At 38.7% G+C, this 17,142-nt stretch overlaps 1 protein-coding gene across 4 annotated transcripts; it reads right to left on the bottom strand.

Annotated features, from left to right (window-relative positions):
- Positions 1-5,415: 5,415 nt before the first annotated feature.
- On the bottom strand, positions 5,416-17,126 carry LOC117332563 (ubiquitin recognition factor in ER-associated degradation protein 1-like). Of its 4 annotated transcripts, none has more exons than XM_033891526.1 (12): positions 17,008-17,126; positions 16,555-16,666; positions 14,807-14,839; positions 14,449-14,570; positions 13,452-13,582; positions 12,407-12,479; positions 11,757-11,825; positions 11,267-11,344; positions 9,463-9,504; positions 9,161-9,249; positions 8,742-8,823; positions 5,416-6,731 (listed from the first exon to the last, which is right to left on the bottom strand). In XM_033891526.1, the coding sequence occupies exons 1-12, from the start codon at positions 17,008-17,010 to the stop codon at positions 6,660-6,662; spliced, it is 906 nt and encodes a 301-aa protein (XP_033747417.1). In that variant the 5' UTR covers positions 17,011-17,126; the 3' UTR covers positions 5,416-6,659. The 4 variants fall into 4 exon arrangements, with proteins under 4 accessions (XP_033747417.1, XP_033747420.1, XP_033747418.1 ...); XM_033891529.1 differs by lacking the exon at positions 17,008-17,126 and adding an exon at positions 16,924-16,993; XM_033891527.1 differs by lacking the exon at positions 17,008-17,126 and adding an exon at positions 16,870-16,991.
- Positions 17,127-17,142: the final 16 nt, after the last annotated feature.

Raw genomic sequence — 17,142 nt, 5'->3', positions numbered from 1 at the left:
GTTGTGTATAGGGACACGGGAGTGAGTTGGAGTTGTGTATAGGGACATGAGAGTGAGTTGGAGTTGTGTATAGGGACATGAGAGTGAGTTGGAGTTGTGTATAGGGACAGGAGAGTGAGACGGAGTTGTGTATAGGGACACGAGAGTGAGACGGAGTTGTGTATAGGGACATGAGAGTTAGATGGAGTTGTGTATACGGACATGAGAGTGAGATGGAGTTGTGTATACGGGCATGAGAGTTAGATGGAGTTGTGTATAGGGACATGAGAGTGAGTTGGAGTTGTGTATACGGACATGAGAGTTAGATGGAGTTGTGTATAGGGACATGAGAGTGAGTTGGAGTTGTGTATACGGACAGGAGAGTTAGATGGAGTTGTGTATAGGGACAGGAGAGTGAGACGGAGTTGTGTATAGGGACACGAGAGTGAGAAGGAGTTGTGTATAGGGACATGAAATTGAGATGGAGTTGTGTATAGGGACACGAGAGTGAGTTGGAGTTGTGTATACGGGCATGAGAGTTAGATAGCGTTGTGTATAGGGACACGAGAGTTAGATGGAGTTGTGTATACGGACATCAGAGTGGGTTGGAGTTGTGTATAGGGACATGAGCTTGAGATGGAGTTGTGTATAGGGACAGGAGAGTTAGATTGAGTTGTGTATACGGACACGAGAGTTAGATGGAGTTGTGTATAGGGACACGAGAGTTAGATGGAGTTGTGTATAGGGACATGAGATTGAGATGGAGTTGTGTATAGGGACACGAGATTGAGATGGAGTTGTGTATAGGGACATGAGATTGAGATGGAGTTGTGTATAGGGACACGAGAGTTAGATGGAGTTGTGTATAGGGACATGAGATTGAGATGGAGTTGTGTATAGGGACACGAGATTGAGATGGAGTTGTGTATACGGAGTGGGTTGGAGTTATGTATACGGACAGGAGAGTGAGATGGAGTTGTGTATAGGGACATGAGATTGAGATGGAGTTGTGTATACGGAGTGGGTTGGAGTTGTGTATACGGACAGGAGAGTGAGATGGAGTTGTGTATACGGACAGGAGAGTGAGATGGAGTTGTGTATAGGGACATGAGAGTGAGATGGAGTTGTGTATACGGACATGAGAGTGAGATGGAGTTGTGTATACGGACATCAGAGTGAGTTGGAGTTGTGTATACGAGCATGAGAGTGAGATGGAGTTGTGTATAGGGACATGAGATTTGGTTGGAGTTGTGTATAGGGACACGAGAGTGAGTTGGAGTTGTGTATACGGACAGGAGAGTGAGATGGAGTTGTGTATACGGACATGAGATTGAGATGGAGTTGTGTATACGGACATGAGATTGAGTTGGAGTTGTGTATAGGGACACGAGAGTGAGATGGAGTTGTGTATACGGACAGGAGAGTGAGATGGAGTTGTGTATACGGACATCAGAGTGAGTTGGAGTTGTGTATACGGGCATGAGAGTGAGATGGAGTTGTGTATAGGGACATAAGATTGAGTTGGAGTTGTGTATAGGGACACGAGAGTGAGATGGAGTTGTGTATAGGGACATGAGAGTGAGATGGAGTTGTGTATACGGACAGGAGAGTGAGATGGAGTTGTGTATACGGACATGAGAGTGAGTTGGAGTTGTGTATACGGACAGGAGAGTGGGATGGAGTTGGGTATACGGACAGGAGAGTGGGATGGAGTTGTGTATACGGACAGGAGAGTGAGATGGAGTTGTGTATACGGACAGGAGAGTGAGATGGAGTTGTGTATAGGGACACGAGAGTGCGACGGAGTTGTGTATAGGGACATAAGAGTGAGTTGGAGTTGTGGATATGGACACGAGAGTGAGATGGAGTTGTGTATAGGGACACGAGAGTGCGACGGAGTTGTGTACACGGACACGAGAGTGAGATAGAGTTGTGTATACGGACATCAGAGTGGGTTGGAGTTGTGTATAGGGACATGAGATTGAGATGGAGTTGTGTATAGGGACATGAGATTGAGATGGAGTTGTGTATACAGACAGGAAAGTGAGATGGAGTTATGTATACGGACACGAGAGTGAGATGGAGTTGTGTATACGGACACGAGAGTGAGATGGAGTTGTGTATACGGACACGAGAGTTAGATGGAGTTGTGTATATGGACACGAGAGTGAGTTGGAGTTGTGTATAGGGACAGGAGAGTGAGATGGAGTTGTGTATACGGACACGAGAGTGAGATGGATTTGTGTATAAGGACACGAGAGTGAGTTGGAGTTGTGTTTACGGACACGAGAGTGAGATGTCCTCGTGTCCAGATGCACGACCCTATCCCACGGATATGTCCGTATTCTGTAATTTCTTTTACAATGCTATATTAACATGCAAATTAAATGCCTCACCAATTGGTATGTGCCCAATACCCATCACGTGTCTCATATGTCCCATAGATCATAATAGTTAACCCATTGAGAAATGATGCGATGGTCAGCTGGTCTAAGGGAGGTAATCATCACAGTGATTTGTCATGATCAGTTCTCACATACCAAGACCTTCATGGTGGTTTCTGTATTATTTCTCTCGTGTTCACCAACTGTTGTAACTTTCCACATATCTTTCTGTACATTAATCCCATACACGGACTGTGCAGATTGGTAATCCAAGCCCATATGTACCCAGTCTGTGTGGTTTGTTTGTTCAACTTAATACTTTTTGAGTATCACTTATTGAACAGAAAGATGTTACTTTTTAGAAGGGGTCACCTTGGAGTAGCTGGTGGCTACCTTATTGAACAACATACAGGAGGCCAGCACGTGGTTTGCTGCCCAAAGCAACATACAGGAGGCCAGAACGTGGTATACGGCCCAAAGTAACATACGGGAGGCCAGAACGTGGTATACGGTCCAAAGCAACATACGGGAGGCCAGCACGTGTTATACGGTCCAAAGCAACATACGGGAGGCCAGCACGTGGTCTACGGCCCAAAGCAACATACAGGAGGCCAGCACGTGGTATACGGTCCAAAGCAACATACGGGAGGCCAGCACGTGTTATACGGTCCAAAGCAACATACGGGAGGCCAGCACGTGGTCTACGGCCCAAACAACATACAGGAGGCCAGCACATGGTATACGGTCCAAAGCAACATACGGGAGGCCAGCACGTGTTATACGGTCCAAAGTAACATACGGGAGGCCAGAACGTGGTATACGGTCCAAAGCAACATACGGGAGGCCAGCACGTGTTATACGGTCCAAAGCAACATACGGGAGGCCAGCACGTGTTATACGGTCCAAAGCAACATACAGGAGGCCAGCACGCGGTATACGGTCCAAAGTAACATACGGGAGGCCAGAACGTGGTATACGGTCCAAAGCAACATACTAGGAGGCCAGCACGTGGTATACGGTCCCAAAGCAACATACGGGAGGCCAGCACGTGTTATACGGTCCAAAGCAACATACGGGAGGCCAGCACGTGGTATACGGTCCAAACAACATACAGGAGGCCAGCACATGGTATACGGTCCAAACAACATACAGGAGGCCAGAACGTGGTCTACGGCCCAAAGCAATTTAGATAATGTATCTTGCCAATGACAAGATCATGACAGTAAGGGTGGGTCCTTGTCTTATATCTTACTGTGATAGTCACATACTGGCCCAATTAGGGTTTATTTGTGTGCTTTCTGTGAATGTTAGTTTATATTACAGATCTGATGTTATGACTTAAGTCTAGTACTTCCACACACATCAAATCCCTGTCCTGGACTGCTTAGGGAATAGCTTGTCCGAGTCGATTCTCTCAATCCTGTATTTCCCAATGGTTGGGGTCCACCTACTGGCATTTCTCTCAATCCTGTATTTTCCAATGGTTGGGGTCCACCTACTGACATTTCACTCAATCCTGTATTTTCCAATGGTTGGGGTCCACCTACTGACATTTCACTCAATCCTGTATTTTCCAATGGTTAGGGTCACATATTAAATAGCAGTGTTTACACACCTTTCAACCACTGTTTGCCACTTATCTAGAGCAACCAATTTCACAAGCACACAATCCCTACTACATGTTTATTTTGCCAGACATGACTGTTAATCCATTCTTGTCAACAACAACTGAGCAACAGGCATGTCAGGTGACCTTTGTAGAGAACGTGGCTTTTATTTAAGCAATCAATAGTGGTTTTAATGTTGTAAGAGTCAATATGGCATCAATAGTTCCAATGGCATCTGTCCACCATATATCTTGCTGTCAAATCGTCTATAACAACATTAAAATCACAGGTCAATACTTATATTTACATTGCCTTACCATTTTCGTCAATTTTGAAAACTGAACCAACAAAAAAAGAAATAATCCGCCTTTTTAAATGTCACATGACCCACTGGGTGTTGTCGCCCGAGACATTGGGTGTTATAGCATGAGACACTGGGTGTTATAGCCTGACCCCTTGGGTGTTATAGCATGAGACACTGGGTGTTATAGCCCGAGACACTGGGTGTTATAGCATGAGACACTTTGTGTTATAGTCTGAGACATTGGGTGTTATAGTCTGAGACACTGGGTGTTATAGTCTGAGACACTGGGTGTTATAGCCCGAGACACTGGGTGTTATAGTCTGAGACATTGGGTGTTATAGACTTAGACCCTGGGTGTTATAGCCTGACCCACTGGGTGTTATAGCCTGAGACATTGGGTGTTATAGCCTGAGACACTGGGTGTTATAGCCCGAGACACTGGGTGTTATAGCCTGAGACATTGGGTGTTATAGTCTGAGACATTGGGTGTTATAGTCTGAGACACTGGGTGTTATAGTCTGAGACACTGGGTGTTATAGCCCGAGACACTGGGTGTTATAGTCTGAGACACTGGGCGTTATAGTCTGAGACACTGGGTGTTATAGCCCGAGACCCTGGGTGTTATAGCCTGAGACACTGGGTGTTATAGCCTGAGACATTGGGCGTTATAGTCTGAGACACTGGGTGTAAAAGCCCGAGACACTGGGTGTTATAGCCTGAGACACTGGGTGTTATAGCCTGAGACACTGGGTGTTATAGCCCCGAGACACTGGGTGTTATAGCCGGAGACACTGTGTGTTATAGCCCGAGACACTGGGTGTTATAGCCCGAGACACTGGGTGTTATAGCCTGAGGCACTGGGTGCTATAGGCGTATGGTGGCAACTGCCCCTTAGCATAGTGTCAATGGGGAAATGCAGAGCGAATGGAAATATATAAAGGTGATCTCCGTAAACAAGAAACTGTGACATAAAGGTGACTGTTGAAGACTGGAGGTGGCTACATAAAGAAGAAAAAAAATCACCAAACGGACACCAAAAAATCTCATAAATCAAATTCTTCCTCATAAGGTACATGTAGCGTTGAAATATTTCTTGCTGCATCCAATTCTGTTCTGAAGAAAATATAATTAAACAAAAAAGTTTACCTTATTGTTTTATTAGAAAGGTAACATACACTCAACATTATGTTGATATAATAAATAGATGAGGTCAGCACTTTTGTACTGGTAACATACACATTCTCACCCATATATTCACCATATAGCTCAGTGTTCATAATGTAATAATTCCTTTTCTATTCTCAAAGATGTCTTCCACAAAAAAAAGTTCTCCTTATTTAATACCTTTACATACTTGTAATAAACAGTAGGTCTTATGTGATTACCATCAACATATCTTTGTGTTATATATTCTGTAGATAAAAAATTTAACCAATAAATATTGTTTTATACAATCATGAGGTTTTTGGTGTTTTGTATAAATTGATGAGATTTTTCGTTAATTTGATTATCTATTCACACTGAATTTTGGTGATGTAATACAAAAATGGAGACTAATGGAAAACAGATTTAAATATACACTTATAATAGAGTACTTTGCTGAATAAAATTTGATTTGTTTTGACAAAATACACCTGTACTCAGAAAGTCTTTCTAATGCTACATTGATCACAGCAGGATATATTGGTGGACTGGAAGTGGATACAGAAACAGTTGGTGTGGTGTAGTATGGTATTTTGACCCCCATAGTAAATTGACCCCTGGGGTCATTTCACCATAATGGTATTTTGACCCCATGGTCATTTCACCATGATCCAAAATACCATGCTACACTGGTAATACACACCTCATACCATACTTCACTAACACACATCCACAGTATGATTTTATATCTACATCATCAATATATATTGTGATATCCTCAAGAGATGTTATTACATTATACACCAAGCACAGCCACCTTTACTTCATTCATCACATTCATAACTTTTCACACAAACAGATTTTCAATCTCTACTAAAATTATACCGTAATGATAGCAACTGAAATGTGTTACAGCTCAGTAAAAACAGCATGAAATTCAATCGACACAAACCTTTTTTTTCATTCTATTGTCTTAGTCGTTAATGACAGATTAATTACTTGTATGCTGAATACCGCAATTCATAAAACTCTGTTTTAACCGATTTCAATCTTATCATCAAGTTCAAAACTTATTTAACCCTATCTGAATGTCTGTACCATTTTTTTAATGGTTTTAGGGATGGGTGTCTGTTTATTAAATGATGACGGTATTATGAATAGGGTCTCTGTATTTTTAATGGTGTCTGTAGATCTGGTTTAAATCTCCACATCTGATGGTAAAAAAAGTTTATTGTCCATACATCACTTCCGTCCCTTTTTGCGTAGGGCTTGTCCTGATCCAGAAAATGCTTCGAATCCTTTTCCATCTTTATCCTAGATAGAAAGAAAAACGATGAATTGACGTCTTACTTACATGGATCTGTTAGGTGACAATAGTGTTGCTGTATACAAAATCTAATTTCTTTTGTTTTCTCATTTCACATAAATGCACATTTGTGATCCAACCCACTCACAAATTCACAAACAGTAATACAAAACGTTTCCTTATAAAGATTTAAAAGTGAGAGAAGTTTCTATAAAAGAGTACCTTTATGAGTATACTCTGCACCCCTCATTTATGTCATTTTTCACTCAGACTGATAAATAATTATGTGACAGAAATTATATTTTATATCAAATATTGTAAATCTTTGTGTATGTAGCCTGTGGTTACAGGGACAACCCTAAATCCAGTTGTGTATGTAGCCATTGATTACAGGGACAACCCTAAATCTAGTTGTGTATGTAGCCATTGACTACAGGGACAACCCTAAATCTAGTTGTGTATGTAGCCAGTGACTACAGGGACAACCCTAAATCCAGTTGTGTATGTAGCCATTGACTACAGGGACAACCCTAAATCTAGTTGTGTATGTAGCCATTGACTACAGGGACAACCCTAAATCTAGTTGTGTATGTAGCCATTGACTACAGGGACAACCCTAAATCTAGTTGTGTATGTAGCCATTGACTACAGGGACAACCCTAAATCTAGTTGTGTATGTAGCCATTGGTTACAGGGACAACCCTAAATCTAGTTGTGTATGTAGCCATTGACTACAGGGACAACCCTAAATCCAGTTGTGTATGTAACCATTGGTTACAGGGACAATCCTAAATCTAGTTGTGTATGTAGCCATTGACTACAGGGACAACCCTAAATCTAGTTGTGTATGTAGCCATTGACTACAGGGACAACCCTAAATCTAGTTGTGTATGTAGCCATTGACTACAGGGACAACCCTAAATCTAGTTGTGTATGTAGCCATTGACTACAGGGACAACCCTAAATCTAGTTGTGTATGTAGCCATTGACTACAGAGACAACCCTAAATCCAGTTGTGTATGTAACCATTGACTACTGGGACAACCCTAAATCTAGTTGTGTATGTAGCCATTGACTACAGGGACAACCCTAAATCCAGTTGTGTATGTAGCCATTGATTACAGGGACAACCCTAAATCTAGTTGTGTATGTAGCCATTGGTTACAGGGACAACCCTAAATCTAGTTGTGTATGTAGCCATTGGTTACAGGGACAACCCTAAATCTAGTTGTGTATGTAGCCATTGGTTACAGGGACAACCCTAAATCTAGTTGTGTATGTAGCCATTGACTACAGGCACAACCCTAAATCTAGTTGTGTATGTAGCCATTGGTTACAGGGACAACCCTAAATCTAGTTGTGTATGTAGCCATTGGTTACAGGGACAACCCTAAATCTAGTTGTGTATGTAGCCATTGACTACAGGGACAACCCTAAATCTAGTTGTGTATGTAACCATTGACTACAGGGACAACCCTAAATCTAGTTGTGTATGTAGCCATTGACTACAGGGACAACCCTAAATCTAGTTGTGTATGTAACCATTGACTACAGGGACAACCCTAAATCTAGTTGTGTATGTAGCCATTGACTACAGGGACAACCCTAAATCTAGTTGTGTATGTAACCATTGACTACAGGGACAACCCTAAATCTAGTTGTGTATGTAACCATTGACTACAGGGACAACCCTAAATCTAGTTGTGTATGTAGCCATTGACTACAGGGACAACCCTAAATCTAGTTGTGTATGTAACCATTGACTACAGGGACAACCCTAAATCTAGTTGTGTATGTAGCCATTGACTACAGGGACAACCCTAAATCTAGTTGTGTATGTAACCATTGACTACAGGGACAACCCTAAATCAAACAGTCTAGAGTAATAATCAAATATCTTTTATGACAAATCTAATACAGTTTAATTTTTAATCCATTTATCTAAAATATTGTGAAATTCACATGACGATTTAAATTTTTACATCTTACAGAAATAACTTTACATTAACCAAACTTACATCCTCCCCATTTGTCTGTATCTGTCGTTGTGTCCGGATAAATGTGAGAGTTCCTTTTTTGTAGTTGTAGTTTGGAATTCCCCTAGAGATATAACAAAAGATATTCAAGTGACCAGGGGAACACAGAAATCAAAAACTTGGTAGATAAGATGAAAAATATTCTGTAACATATTCTATTTCTATAAAGAGACTAGACTATTTCTGTGTTTCTGATTTGCTTTTAAAAAAATGTTAAGAACTAGATTGGTATCAAAAATATATAAATGCTCCTTCATTTTTTACTTATTTCAGATTTTTTTTCTAAATATTTTAGGTAATAGAAGAGATATTATCAGACCTCATAATGACATCAGTGTAAAATATCGATCTCTTTTTAACTTGCTGAATGAGTCTGTGAAATACTGTTAAGTCTCTCTCACCTTTTTGGAGGCCCTGTAGGGGTGATCTGATTATCTGTCTCCATACCCTTCTTCTTACCGTCTAGTCTGTTTCCAGATCCACTAAATGCCTGTAAGGACAGTTCAGAATTCTACATTACCTACTTTGTAATTAAATTTCATATCTTTTAAAGAGGTATAAAATTTGAGTGCAAATGATGTTTGTATGAAATGTATTATCATCTTTATGGCTGCAGTTATACAAAATTGGCATTGATTCTTGTGTGCAATGAAATGTTTGGATTAATTTGATAAATTTGTTTATCAAGTGTCCCCACACTTACCCTAAATGCGTTATCCATACAGTCAGCTACGTCCATAGCATTCTGGAACAGAAAAATAGTTTATAGATAACAACTAAGTCACACAACCATTAATTACAATTCATGACTACCTGACTAGGGCATAAGATTGGTTCCTGCTGTTCCCATTGCATAATTCAAATGAGGTGACTAAATCTCGGATCTTCTTTTTCTCTTTCTTTCTAAACATCTTTCTATCTACGTAATGTCTCCCTTGAAACTGCCTCATTTTTTGCCTTAAGAAGAGCACACGTGAGGAAGATTGAAGTCTATAAAACTGGTAGTTACTACTCCTGCTTAGCATTCAGCATTCTGGGAGTGTGATGATTGGTTTGCCTGTTCTAAGTATAATGTGACTAAGTGGGGTGACTGCTGAATGTCTTGGGAAGTAAACTTCAGCATTATAAAGACGGCATTAATTCTAGGCTATCACATGGAAACAAACAAACATACCACAGCCTCCGTAAACATACACACACACAATAAAAATAATAACATGCATACATCTTGTACACAGGGAAGGCAGTCCATAACTGACCATAGCTGTTGATATTACTGGTATAAAACAATCTATATCTATCAAATGAAAGACTTATCTTTTCTCTTTTTTCCCCTTCTTTCACTATTCCTTAAAAACATTTAATAGCTTTATATAATATTATATAGCAGGAGCAACCTGCAATTGTCAAAATCCAAGATGGCCACACTCTTTGTCATCCACTTAGTTCTTTCAATCAGACTTGCATGAACAACTAGGGACCAAGGGGAACATCTACATTCAAAGCTGAGAAAGACTTGTAATCGCTATTAGTACTTAAATTTGAGAAATAGCAGTAACAAACTTCAATTGTCAAAATACAAGATGGCCCCTGTCAGCCATGATGTTCTCTGATCGGTCCCAAAATGTGTTATGCAGAAAAAGGGACCAAGGGAAACCGACACATGAAATTTGAGAAACATCCCTTCAGTACTTTTTGAGATCTAACGGTAAAAACTTCATTTGTCAAAATCTAAGATGGCCGCCTGTCGGCCATGGTGATTTCCGATCGGTCCCACAATGCAATATGCATAACTAGGGATCAAGGGCAACTTACACATGAAATTTGAAAAAGGTCCTTTCAGTTCTTTCTGAGATTTAGCGATAACAATCTTCAATTGTCAAAATCCAAGATGGTAGCCTGTCGGCCATGTTGTTTTCCAATCAGTACCAAAATTTGAAGAGAAATAGCGATAACAAGAATTGTTTATAGAGGGACTGACGTACAGACGGAAGGAAGGGCAGGCGGACGGACGGATCACAGACTATAGACGCAAGGCGATTTGAATAGCCCACCATCTCATGATGGTTGGCTAAAAAAACAAGCCTAATCATGAACAACATAACCTACATTCTATCTCACTTCCTCTCTAATTTAAAAAAAAAAAAATTTAGATAGTGAAATAAATCTCAACTATTCTTTCCTTTTAAAATATTACATTATTGATTGTTTATTTTTGAAATAAAATGACAAAGTTTTGTTTAGATGTAACATAATCTCCCTGATTACCTCTTATTTACAAAAAATCAGATTCAAATGAGACTTTCTTCACCCATACTTTTAACACAATGTGGGAATTTATAATAATCAAAATCAAATTTTTTCTCACAAGACTTTCCTCTTACAATGTTACAGTTGTTACAGTTGTTACAAGATGCAGGTATTTTTACCTGTTTTTGTTTTACATGTCCTATATGAATTATGTAATTAAAGTTAAACATTGTCAAGAGCATTATAATTAGACTCACATCTGCATCTAAATCCTCTTCCTCCTGTTTCTTCATCGGTACTGGCTCCTTGTAGCCTACAGGTGGTGCAAAGTCTACCTGTAATGATGTCATATCATTTCAGAGAAAGAGATTTTAAGAAAAGGCCCAATGGGTCTGTATCACTCACCTATTATTCAGTGCTGCTAGAAAACATATCTCACATCCTCAGCATCCAAGGCCAAATTTACTTCAAGGATCTTCGTGAGTACGCAAGAAAGCTAAACTGTATCATTTGGAAGTATGCTTTCAAGAAAGCAACAGGAAAATTGCTTTTTCATTTAAACTTGGGGATTTTCAGAAAGGGAGGCTTAGAGATTTTAAGATATTGATCCTTGTGACCTTGAAAGTGTAGTAAATGAAGTCATCGTATGTCAAAAACCTCTACCCAGTACACCAAGAATGATTTATTCTATCTGCAGAAAGGTTTAATATTTGTTTAAATAACTCTTAAAAACAGATTAGTACTCACGTTCATGTCGCACTCAATTATGGATACTGCCTTGTCGGGTCGTGTCTCCAATACCAACATCTCGTACTCCTGTTAAAAACCAACAATAATGGTTAGTCTTTCATCTGATTTTACGAGAACTATGATAAAGACTAGCAGGTTAACACTACCTAGTGATACCATAAACTTGTACATGTATCATAATGATAACCTTTACTCTAGAAATATATATTAACAATGTGTATAAAGCATACAAGGTTGTCTTGTTTCTAAATCATACCAAGTTGTCTCCCCTTGAAGTTGCAGATCCTGTAAGGGTTGTTCTAGTTGATGTCATCGTAGAAGTCTTTCTATATGTTTATACTATTAAACCTTCTCCCCGTCATGAGTAAAGGATATAAGATATCAAACTTCCTGTATAATACATGAAGCTTCATTACAAAACAGTTCCATATATTTCAGCAATTGTTTGGACTTGAGAATAATTCTTTTCAAAGAAAACAAAATTCCAAAGTTCTGCCTTGCAAGCTTTTACAGTAACTTTGTTAAAACAAAGTTTTTCTAAATTTGTATTGTTTTCTTTTTCTTGTAAGTGGTAAATATTTATCTCATTGTCTCATTTGTCCCTTTTGCAGATAACACTGGCTACGGTCTGTTATATCATTACTTACCCTTTCATTGTACTTGATGGAGATTATGTCATCTGTTGATAAACAGGCAAAACTTCTTAGCATGTTCTCTAAACTAAAGACAAGATTTAAGGATAATAACAGAGCTCAGTGACTACAAAAAGAAATACTGTATATAGACATACACATGTACTACTTTCTTAAAATATCACTCAAATTGTACATACATGTATAATGAATCTTTATCATGTTGTTGTCATTGTCAGCCTGTTTTCTATCGATATCAGTCTGTTCCTGTTTATATTGCCCACTTCTAGCAACAGCTGTTTCTATACTTGTTAATTAAAATGTTTGATTTGAGGCTGCATCTTAATTTTAAATTGTGGGAAACATGGACAGGAAACATGGACAGGAAACATGGACAAGAAATGTGGACGGGAAACATGGACACGGATGGGAAACATGGACAAGAAATGTGGACAGGAAACATGGACAAGAAATGTGGCTGAGAAACATGGTTAGGAAACATGAGCGGGAAACATGGACAGGAAACATGGACAGGAAACATGGACAGGAAACATGGGCGGAAAACATGGACAGGAAAAAGTTCATACATCTGATCAGGGAGAAAAACTCTGGCTGCCTCTGTGAAAGATAGCACTATAAAGTCATCATAAGTTCCAAACTATCACATGGAGACAAACACGGACATATGGCAGCCTTACAAAAACACACATAGGCTTAGGGGGGGCTTTACTTAAATATAAAACTACAATAAGCCTGACTCTGTGAATGGCAAGTAAGCTATCCACTGTGCAACCAAACCAATCAAATTCACAGATTATGTTTTTGAGAAAATTAGTATCAACAAATACAGTAGCATAAAATCACAAATATTCCATGATTTCCATTAACATAAATATCCTTTGGTAGAGTACATTATTACAGTATGTAATAGATAATGTATGAAGACCTTATTGCAGAACAACCTTTGGCAGAAATGGTGGCTCAGAGAACACATAATAACTATTCTATACAAACTATAGTTATATCAGACGTTACACAGACTACATTTACAAAAGGATACACAGCTTTTGGATTGGTTATGTCCAGGAAGTCCACACTCTGGGGCTGGAACCGTGCAAAAGTGGCCACTTTGAGGGACACATTTTCTACGGTCACCATGTCTCCCTCTGTCAGTAGCAGGTTCTTCATCATCTGTTATATACAACAGTTATTGTTATAGATGTGGAATAGTGATATACATGGCTAATCATGTTCTACTTCAGTAAACACAAATATCACGTGTGAAATAGAAATCTACATGACCTAATCGTGTCCCACTTCAGTAAACATCAATATTATATGTGGAATAGGGATCTACATGGCTAATCATTTTTACTTCAGTAAACATCAATATCACATGTAAAATAGAAATCTACATGACCCAATCATGTTCCACTTCAGTAAACACCAATATTACATGTGGAATAGGGATCTACATGGCCCAATCATGTTCCACTTCAGTAAACACCAATATCACATGTGGAATATGGATCTACATGGCTAATCATTTTCACTCCAGTAAACACCAATATTACATGTGGAATAGGGATCTACATGGCTAATCATTTTCACTTCAGTAAACACCAATATTACATGTGGAATAGTGATCTATATGGCCTAATCATGTTCCACTTCAGCAAACATCAATATTACATGTGGAATAGAAATCTACATGGCCTAATCATGTTCCACTTCAGTAAACACCAATATTACATGTGGAATAGTGATCTACATGACATATCATGTTCCACTTCAGTAAACACCAATATTACATTATGGGCCTCTTGAAACAAGCATTAATGAATCTCAACTTACATTAGAATGTATGTACAATGTACATTGTATTTGCATCAATAAAGCCATTGCTGCAATGATAAGTTATAAAAACAAAGTTATTTTGTAATATCAGCCTTTAGAGAACCTCCTGCTGGTCAAACCTACACAGTATATGACATACATTACATTTTAATTAGCTACAAACTCAGTATATAGTAATACAGTATAGTGACCAAACATACCCAGTAAGGTATGAAGATCCTGCCTTCATCTGCAACAAACTCCAGCACCCCACAATGTGTCTCCCTGGCCTTGCCTTTGTTACTGAGCTTGAACAACATTGGGTACTGTATATGGAGGCGAGCTATGAAAAAATAAATCATAAAAGGGTTTATAATTTTTTTTAATAAAATTACAAAACAGGGTTCTTAGGCTCATTCAAATTACTACTTATTAAAATTAAAACTTACAGGAATTGATGTCTCCCTACTTGGACACCATGTTTTTAAAACAACTCCAAAAAATATCAATAGTTGCAAATATCTTGGGGATAAAAATTTAAAAGTTTCAATAGAAAATTTATCTTTGAAATTTACTTACTTAATTTATCCAAAGCAGATGGTGGCATCATAACTGAAAGAATACAACACAATATAAGTAAAGCATTATAATTACATAGCCTCCTGTATTATGGGTGCGTGAAGGAGCACAGATTATCTGAAACACCACTTTCAGTAACAGTAAAATTTTCTTCATGCTGCTATTTTTGCTAATTGATTTCTTCTGTCGATTTAGTGACATGTTAAAACAAAAAAGACAATTTGGCCAAATACAACTGTATAGTCCTCCAATTATATGTAAAATCATGTAGGGGAACTGGACTGGGATGAATGCCGGCGACCACGTAGCTCAATTGGTAGAGCATCCGGCTAGTGTTTGGAGGGACCGGGTTCACCAATTACATATGTCGCCAAACTAAATACCCACAGAGGTGGTATAGGGACTCATGTGTGTCTTCGTGGTTGAAGACTTTGTTGAAGGAGGGGGGAATGTAGCGGAACTGGACTGGGATGAACGCCAGCGACCACGTAGCTCAATTGGTAGAGCATCCGGCTAGTGTTTGGAGGTCCCGGGTTCGAACCCTGCTCTGGCCGTGCATTTTCCCTCTACTATTACAATTTATTATATGCCAAGAATGCAGATGACAAATTCTAATAATTAAGGTGAACTCATACCCTAAGACCTTTCTCCATCATTTTTACACAATGTAATAAAAAGGGAACATGTCTACTATAGCAGACCCTAGCTATTTTTTTCTGTGAAATGTTAAGCATTCCATGAACTACTCCAATAATATTAGAGGTTTACACGACAGGAAACTTTTGACAGGCTGTCATGTAACCTCTAATCACCACCGCACGTAGAACCTATTGCTGTGACACCTCTAATTGAAATCGCTTAAAAGTTATTAATAACTCACATTTTATACGATGTGACTTACATAATTCTATAAAGCTATGATAAATAAACATAGAACTATTGTGTCCATATCTTTATCCAAGATTAGTGATTATTAGCCTCTTTTGTCGTTTAAGCTTAGGTCCCATTTGTATATCCCGCCATACTTTTTTTGATTGTGACCTCTCGAGGTTATTTCTGGTTTATCCAAATTTGGAGTTGTGACCTCTCAAGGTTATTTCCGGTTTATCCAAATTTGGAGTTGAAATAGTCGAAACAAACGAAATGCAGTGAAAATATTGCGTTATGCTATCCATTTTATTTGTGTTCCGTATTTTATAATAACCGGAACAGCAAAGTTGTTTTAGTGACCTAATATTTGAACACAGTAGGTTGCAAGTGAATTATTGTGGATATAATTATATTTGAGAGGTGTCCATCAACAGTATGTGTATAAATGGATTGATACTTCATCAACAAGCAAGAGTACACATATTTGTTAACATGAATTCTCGTTTGAGATGCATGGTATATGACACTTTTTGGTGGTGCCCCAGATTCAGGGCGCTAGCAGCTACAAGAAAAACACGCTGATGGGATATGAGGTCACAATATCCACCAATGTAATCAGGTGGAATAAGACCTCATATACGTATAGGAGTACGTATCCATGAACATGTTTCATATACACTGCAATTTGGGCAAGCCATTATTGTTTCAATTCCTCTAGATCTCATAAGGATAAAAATTGGGACCTCTGGCTCGATAGTCTATCAATTGAGCTCATAGAAATTCTCCCTTGACTAGCTAGTCAGTAGGAAGGAGCTATAGATTTCATACCAGTTTGTGACACATTTTAATCCTATCAAACGACAAATGATGTTGCTCACTTTTTCCTCCTCTCTCTACATCGTCACGATCACCCATCATGGACACCGAATAACAACGGTATGTCTCCTTAAACTTGCTCCCCATTTCAAACTGTCCTCTGCCAAAACGGAACTGTAAAGAAATAATGTGTTATGAATATACACTATTTCTAAAATAAATTACTGGTTTTAGAAACATACACTTCTCTAGATAATATTTCTAAATATTAAAACTATTACTATATATCTACTGGTATTCCCCATCCCCCTTCGTCTATTCGAAGTACCGTATATAATCTGGAAATTTTCTGATTCGTCTAGTATGGCTACACTTACATTATGCCACTAGTAAAGATTTACACCGACCGTCTGTTTTTCTTTAGTTCTTACTTTACAACTGACGAGTATGAAGAAAACTTTGCCGAGATAGATTAGATAAAATAAAGTGCGTGTATCATATACAAATATACCCACCATGCTGAGTAATGTCTTGTTATGGACTTCTACCACTGTTTATTTCTAGAAATGACTCAATATTAAGACGTTTTTGGTCGACAATGTGCGATGACAGGCAAGAACAGAAACCGGATGTATATAAAATGAAAATGG

The sequence above is a fragment of the Pecten maximus genome, chromosome 8 (genome assembly GCF_902652985.1).
Source record: "Pecten maximus chromosome 8, xPecMax1.1, whole genome shotgun sequence".
Lineage (NCBI taxonomy): Eukaryota > Metazoa > Mollusca > Bivalvia > Pectinida > Pectinidae > Pecten > Pecten maximus.
Note: the sequence above shows the minus strand (reverse complement) of the source record. Positions and strands in the feature narration are given on the sequence as shown.